Raw genomic sequence first — 8502 nt, 5'->3', positions numbered from 1 at the left:
GTAATACTGCCCTTGGGTGGTCCTCATCAGCTCCTGCTTCCAATGGAGTCTTGACTGAAGACAAACAATCTGACCCTTTATGTGCATCTGTCATGTACTATAATTGCTGGCCAAAAGCATACGTGGCACCATTTTTATGAAAGATCTATTAAAACTCTAGTCTGCCAATCATTTTAAAAGTACTGTAAGAGCCATTTTGTTTGTTTGTGTTTTGTTGGACCTCCCACCATTAGGGGGCGTAGGGCGGCGGCTGTCAATTAAGACAGCCCAATATAATCAAGAGTAACACTAAGGCCAGGTGTTGCTTGACTGGCGTCCGACATAGGAACGGTTTGATTACCTTCATTTTTTGGTTCATGTGGAAAAGATGTACAATAGTGTAAATAAATAACCTTTCGAATTCAAACGCTGGACATTGCATCTAGTTATTACATGCGTCAAACTAACCTGGAAGCAACCATAGTGAACTTACATTGATAGGCAACGGGGTCACTACAAGTACATCAGTACAACCATACATTGATGGAAAAGATCTTCAAAGAACTCTTTCGTAAGATTGTCAATACAGCATCTCAGTACAATAAATAGCTTGCATTAATTACTCACATTGAGGACATGTCTTGACAGTACTTGGAGACAGGGTACTGGTTCTGTTGCTTCAGGCCCCTAATGTGCAGCTTGACCACTGCCATTATGACAAGGGGGACTGTGGGTCTTTCAAACAGGGTATTGGCGGTTCAATCCCCGTCCTAGTCGATGTGACCTTAAGCAAGACACTTAACCCTGAATTGCTCCCTGTATCTGTGTCTACGGTGTGTGAATGTAACATGATTGTAAGTCGCTTTGGATAAAAGCTTCAGCTAAATGAAATGTAAAAATGTATTGCAATACAAAGTAAATGATCTCAGAGTTTCACAGGAATGTTACTATTATACCTCTCGTAGGATTTGGTGCATTCTGGCTGCTGTCTTGCCAGTTACATAAAGTATCGGCTGCAGTATTACAGAAAACAGTGGTCTCTGTTAGTGATAAGGAACCTCATTTTTTCACAGCAGGGAAGTTGAAATGTCAGTTGAAGACAAGAGGTTTTTAGCCTTCATCAAATAGTTTGAACCGGTTTGACTGCTGCGCCCTGAAAGGTTCAACATAAACCTTTTTAAGGCGTGTGTGTGATCCCCTTTTCCCCTCACTTCTTCTTTATCTGTTGAGAGACGATGGGTAAGTGCACATATTATCTGTTAAACTACTAGTTAACAAAAATCCATTAAACTCAAGTATACAGATTTACTTAATTAATTTTTTTAACACCCACTTGAATGAATATTGATTTTACTATTTGGTAGCCTAATATATTATAACATATAAATATAAAATATTTTGTGCTGGGCAACGATGAAAAAAAATGTAATCGATTAATCGCATGCTTTTTCTGTGATCAACAGCAATTATGCGCAAAATTCAATAATTAATTAAAAACTAGCGTATTGCACGCTTTTATTTTAAAGTACTTTCTGGGAGCAACAACAAGTTAACATACAGTATATCAATCTGTTTTCTTTTTTCTTCTGAACAGGTACCAGAAGAAACTTTTGTATTTTATCAGGGAACAGCATAAACAGTGTTCAGTAGTTAGGGTCCCTGTTAGAGAGAGGTTAAGTGGTCTTGCACAAACAAAAGTACACAGCTGGAATTTACCGTGCAGGGGAAAGCTTCTAGATTTCCGTTGGAGAATCTCAGTCAAAGAAAAAAAAAAAAACTCTTTAATAACTGCTCAACCTGCAGAACTGAAGTGGCCCACAACTGTTCTGCATTTGGTCAGGACATTGTCAAACACACTGTTCTGCATAGATACCGTGACAGAGCGACAGAGAGTGTGCGCGACGCAGGGCACGGGTTCGCACGGCGGATGTCTCTCCGTGCTCAGTGTGATCATTCCAGTTTGCAGTGGTTACAAATAGGTTTGCTTTTATCGATTACGCCTTCTGGTATGAAACATTGTCATCTGTTCTCACATGGTGAAAAACGGTGGGTGTGCTCCTGCCTGTCTAGCACCAGCTCGTGCTCCTCCTGATTATATTGGCCTCTGTCCTAATTGACAGCGGCCCTACGCCCCCTAGTGGTGAGAGGTTAAACCAAACAAAAAACAAACAAAATGGCTCTTACAAATGGATTGCTACGTTAACGTATTTATAACGCGTTAACGTGCCCAGCCCTAAAAATAATGCTCCTAAGTGTGTAACGCTGTACAAATGTGTAATTCTAAAATCGTCAATTTAGTTTCAGGCAGGCAGCATAGTACAGGTAGTTAGGAATACTTAGCGTAGTGCAAAAGAACATTTGGAAAATGTCAAGTTGTGAAACGTTACTAAGAATATTAACTTAAATACTGTATGCACTTAAGTACATATTTGAGGTACTTGTACTTCACTTGAGTATTTTGTTCTTCCACTCGTGTATTTATATTTTTCTTCACTACATTTATCTGACAGCTGAAAATATTTTAAAAAAAAATAGTATAGTATAGTAAAATTGATTAGTTGATTGCCAATAAATTAATTGGAAACTATTCTAAATTAGTAAATCTAGCATGAAGTATCCAAGTCTCCACGTTGACATCCCCTATCCTCCCCACCATCCCCCCTCCATCATCACCAACCTCTCCCCACATCACACTTGCACCTTAATGTTTACATATATACACTTGCACCTTCACTTTACTGTATATACATACTGTTTGTATATATTATACATATACACTGTATATTATATCTGCATTGCACTTTTTTGGGGGGATATATAGTGCTCTCTTTGCACTGCTGGTCAGATGCTAACCGACATTTCGTTGCCTCAGTACTCTGTACCTAGTTATTTAGTTATTTTTTAACCACGTGACTGAAGAGAAAATGTGTTTCTGGATTTGATGTGAACTTTGGCAGGTTCACAAGTCAGTTTAAAAAATTTATGTAAAATTGTCTTATGATGTTACTCTTAATTGTGCGCAGATACTGCTGTTGATCACAGGCCAATGCTCACCCTGCAGCAAGCAACCAAACTGACACTGCAACTTTATGGCATGACCATAATTGATATCTCCACCCTGCCGAGTTACATTGACCAGAACTTCCTTGTAGTGGACAAGGAGAATACAAAGTACGTCCTGAAGATCATGAACTCAGAAGAAAGTAAGAATGACAGCCTGTTGGAGGTGCAGACCCTGGCCATGTCCTTTCTAAACCAGCATGGACTTCCTTGTCAGACAGCCATGCTCACCACCACTGGGAAGCTCATGAATATGGAGGAAATCGGTAAGGTTTCTTAGTTTGAGTCATTATAATCTAAAATCACATGCTGCAAGAGAAGTGTGGTTAAACTGACTGAGGGAGCCTTTGCCCATTTTTAATACAGAAACATTAGTTTAGAGATGATGGTGAAATCTAGGTTGAAGCTGGTTGTTTAGACACTAGCTCCAGCACTTAATGTTGAAGAAACATCTGTAATCTACAGTTTAGAAGAATATAATTTCTCCAGTGGCACTTTTATCAACATTTTAAAAAGGACATGTTGCTTCTCTCAACATGAACGCTCCCCATACTCATTGGTCCCCACAATGTGACCGTGTAAATATATTCTGTCCCCACGAGACACACACATATAGTAGAAAGAATAGTTGAGTGTCCTGTTTTGTGCTGGAACTAAGAGCTTTTGTACTTAGCCTTTTGAGCCCCATGGCGCCCATCATAGTTACCCATCATAGTTAGACTGTGTAAAACCTTACAATAAACATGAGCAAATATATTGATGTTATACATCAAATTAAACAAGAGAACTTGGGCTACAAGACTCAGTAAGCCATTTCCACACAACTCAAACACCACCTGAAAGACTTAAGAAAATATCATAATCATCATTTTGTCAGGAGTCAACCCACTCACCAAGTTTCCGGAACTAGAAACCCGTAGCTCGGTGCTATCAGAAAAAGCCAAATAGCAAAAAGCAAGAGGACTCCACACAAATTCTAAATGTCTTTTCAAAATCTTTCTGCACCAAAGCATCTCTGAGATATGAGCAAAAGAACATAGCAACATGAATCGATTTAGCGCTTATGATGTTTATTTTTGGCTTTTTTTTGAAAAAAATATTTTTTCTTCTTCTAATCAACAAAGACTGCTATATTTGGATGTATTCAACACCATAAGTAATATAAAAGTGAAATAGATGGTTTGGTACATGAGAAAATTCAAATTGCCCAAATGCCCATTTCGCCTAATTTATCTGTATTAAAACCTCTCTAACTTTGTTCTGCTTTACTTTTTCAAAGTCAAACTTTGCAGAGAGACTGGTCACATATTGTGCTATGATCTCTGATGTGCTTTGCTGTTTCTGTGCATCTTTCCAAGAGATAATCATCCTGAAAGTGCTTTTTTTTTTTTAGGCGAACCTGGAAATTCAACTTTTGCTGTCTTTCATCTTTATTTACTCTTAACCAGTAACATATATACTAATATGTACAGAAGCCCACATGTGTTGCCTTTATTATAACACCAACATTATTCAAATAGCCTTTGTGGTTGCAGAGCTACACCCTTCCTCCCCGGAGTCGAGGAAGCAGAGTTAATAAGGTGCAATGGAGAGATGCAAATTCATACATAAGGAGAGAGAGAAGAGGAGATAGGTGCTCAGTGTATCCTAAAACATCCCCCAGCAGCCTATAAGCCTATTGCAGCATATCTAGGGGCTCGACCAGGGCAAACCTGATTCAGCCCTAACTATAAGCACTATTAAAGAGGAAAGTCTTAAGTCTACTCCTAAATGAGGTGACTGTGTCTGCCTCCCGGACTGAAAGTGGAAGCTGGTTCCATAAAAGAGGAGCTTGATAACTGAAGGCTCTGGCTCCCATCCTACTTTTTAGGACTCTAGGGATGAACAGCTTTCTTTAAGGCGAGTTTTCTCTTCCAGTCCATCGATTGGACAAGACCTCGTTCCGTTGTTATTTCTCTCTCTCCATGTTAGGTGTTGGTCAACCCAACCCCTGTCCACATTCCTGAGCAGTCCTCAGGCCTCATCTGCTCCATTCTTCAGCCTGTGTCCTTTATTTACTCACATACATTAACTTATTTGGTGGGGCTTGATGTTTTCTGGATTACTTCCACAATCACCTAATACATCCCATAATTATAATTGATACATTTTCAAAATACATACAGTTTCATTCATTTGATATTGCATAATCCATACAGTTATTTATTTGTCTTGACCCTCCAACATGTAACCTCATTATAATACACAACTGCAATCGCTAGGAGTCTTTTAGTCCATTATTAAATAGTAATGCATGATCTTTCAAGTTCTAATACAGGCTATACAGAGTTATGACGCTATAGTGCACTTAAACATATTATTGTCTTTGTATCCATCTTCTGTTATTAGACTGTGGACAAGGTGCTCAGACCTACTGTGTGAGGCTGATGAACTATCTCCCTGGAAAAACCATCGCAGAATCTTTAGTCACAGTGCAAGATCTCTATCAAGTCGGCAAGTTGGCTGCCGTCATAGATAGAACAATGCAACAAGTAAGTTCAAATGTCAAACTTGTATATTTCAGCTAAGAGATATGTTGTCTCCCCTCACCTCCACATGCAGCTGTTTCACTAATGGCTGAGGGATATTTAGTGTCTTTCACTTCATTGTTCAGGTTTTATCTGCTGAAGACCCATTTTATTTTCAGGCATTGATGTGCTAATTAGAGAGTGAATATTAACATGTTAGCCATATCAACTTTGTAGGGCCATAATGTGTCGGACTGATTATACTGGTTGATGCAGCTTAAATGTGTTGTGATATAACAAGCATGCAAAAATACTAGTATTTAAAACATTTACATTTTTTCAGTATGTATCTCCAAACCTGGATGTCTTACACAAAAATGAGCTTTGGAGTTTATCCAACATTCCTCTCATAGAGGGCTACCTATCAGTGATGGATGGAGATCCTCTGCAGGAAGTGATTAAAGCAGTCATTAAACAGTATGAGTCACACGTGATGCCCAAGATCGTCTCTTTCCGTAAAGGTAATCCAGATAACAAGTCAACATTAATTATGTTCTCTTTTGTTAAATAATTTTTCTGTGAAATGAAATGTAATGTATCAGGGGGCTTGCCAATCCAGCCCAGTAGCCTTAGGAATCATGGCCATGCGGGCAATTCCACGACTCACAGTTTAGAACCAATAATAATGTTCACTGGCAATGAAGGAAGCAGTGTGGTCTTTATACAGACTGGGCTTCATGTTCTGCAACAATGATTTTAACCACAATCTTCCCATAACCTTAAAACGGCTATATTTAATATTCTTAGCCATAATAGCGGTATGGCCTGCAATGCCCACCTGTCGGTCCACCACTTTGCTCCTCGACGTGTTGAGATGAAATTTTGCAGCCATTCATGGTCCCCAAAGAGTGAATCCTCTAGCAACACCTCAAGATTGAAATGTGTGGTTATGAGTGAATTGTCCCAACTATTGGTTGGATCACTATGAAGTTTGTTTCACACATTTATGTCCCTCTTTGAATGAACTGTAACGTTCACTTGATGATCCCCTTATCTTTCATCTAACGCTAAGAGAGCTAAAGAGCTGCTGCCATGGCTGGAGACTCTTATTTTGGTTACGTTAACAATGGATCAAATGAAAATACTTGTATGTGAAAGGGATCATTTGCGGTGTTGAACCCATAATCCATTATCACTTGACTCTGCAGTTGCCCTCAGCTCGATAGAGCTCACTTATTTGGTTTACCGGCCCACAACTTTTCCATTTTAGTTGACTCTCACTGCTCTTATATTGTCAGACAGTGAGCAACTGTTTTTTCAGCGAATACGTTTAACAACTCCCTCTACACTACTTGTCCATGACCAAATGACACATGGAAGAAGTTTGCAACCCTGTGACCAGAAACCCAAATCCAAACGAATGCTAGTTATGAACCATATAGTTTTTTTTTCATCCATATCTGGTGGATCTGCTAACAAGTTTTCTATGTCAACCTATTAGCAATATTCTATGAGTGTTGTCCTGCCCAAGAGGTTATTGAAGGTTTATATACCTAAATGCCTCTACTCTATGGTAACAGATATCGGAAATAAATGGCTGGAATTTGGCTTACCTTAAATATGAATGTACAGTTTTCCCCTAAAGTACATTTAGAGGCACACAGGTACTAAGTTTTTCTGTGCTGTATTTCACAGGAATAATACATGGGGATATGAATGACCATAACGTCCTTGTCACACCTGTAGACAACGGGCGTCATGAGGTGTCAGGCGTGCTGGACTTTTCTATGCTCATGATTGATTGCTATGTATTTGAAGTGGCTGTAACAATTGCGTACATGATGATGGAGAACCCCAGTCCTCTGGATGTAGGCGGAGCAGTGTTGGCAGGCTGGGAGAGCATCACGGTGCTCAGTGATGAGGAAAAGGATTGCCTCTTCCTGCTGGTGCTCGGCCGGTTGTGCCAGTCTCTGGTTTACGGCCGGTACCATAGCACAAAGTACCCAGACAACCAGAAATATCTCCTGACAACAGCCAAAAGTGGAATTCGGCTTCTTAATAAACTGTGGGAGCTGGGCAAGAAAGATGTAGAAAGGAAATGGTTCACAGATGCCGGCACATTCTCAGACAAATAATAAAGAAGGTTATCAATGGATGAAAGAGAATGAAGATTTTCATTTACACAGAACATCTGAATCGTAGCTTTTTCAGATTATCTAAAATGAATCTCTTTCTCTGGAAGTTCACCATGTTTGACTCAAACTATATTTTCACACTTGACGCAACATATTCTGTAGTTGGTTTATGTCCTCTCGACTAGCATGACACTTTGTCATTAGGATGTCGTCATCGGATTAGATTCATATCAACAATGTGTTAATATTTACAACTACAGACAAGGTGGATTAATAAAGAACACCTATTATTAATGTCCCTTAACTTTTGAATTGCAGATTAAAAAATGTACCTTTAGCTTATAAGAAATGAGAAATCACAGAGAATGTGTTCATGGATCATCAAAATGTATCACTGCCATCGGTATAAAAGAAATAAACAGCTACCGCATAAAGATACTTGAGTACTTTCCATCTTCTGCTACTGCATTACATTCATATAGAAACATTGTACTTTTACTCCACTACATTTATTCAAGAGCTACATTGTCTATTTGTTTTTGCAAATATTTTCACATTCAAAACATCCGCAGATAAAGCCTAAATTATTACAGGTTAAACTATCTAACAGTATATTAAATATCATATTAGCTCCACCTCAACCAACTACAGCATTTATTTAATAATATTTCAATCAGGACTTGTTTTTAGAGTTTAACAATAATTTATTACAATTGCATATATTTGAATAGTGCAAAGTCTTTGGTGGTGGTGGTGGTGTGGGGGGGGGGGGGGGGGGGGGGGGGGGGGGGGGCATCGGTTTGAGCTGAAATGACAACTGA

The 8502-nt window shown here is 39.0% G+C and overlaps 1 protein-coding gene across 1 annotated transcript; it reads left to right on the top strand.

Moving 5' to 3' along the window:
• Positions 1-1214: 1214 nt before the first annotated feature.
• Positions 1215-7681, top strand: LOC117729394 (hydroxylysine kinase-like). The gene is made up of 5 exons (XM_034530403.1): positions 1215-1218; positions 3003-3305; positions 5428-5570; positions 5890-6067; positions 7242-7681. The coding sequence occupies exons 1-5, from the start codon at positions 1215-1217 to the stop codon at positions 7679-7681; spliced, it is 1068 nt and encodes a 355-aa protein (XP_034386294.1).
• The last annotated feature ends 821 nt before the right edge of the window (positions 7682-8502 follow it).

Source organism: Cyclopterus lumpus, chromosome 4 (assembly GCF_009769545.1).
Source record: "Cyclopterus lumpus isolate fCycLum1 chromosome 4, fCycLum1.pri, whole genome shotgun sequence".
Taxonomy (NCBI): domain Eukaryota; kingdom Metazoa; phylum Chordata; class Actinopteri; order Perciformes; family Cyclopteridae; genus Cyclopterus; species Cyclopterus lumpus.
The sequence above is the reverse complement of the archived record's forward strand: the minus strand, read 5'-3'. Positions and strand labels throughout refer to the sequence as shown.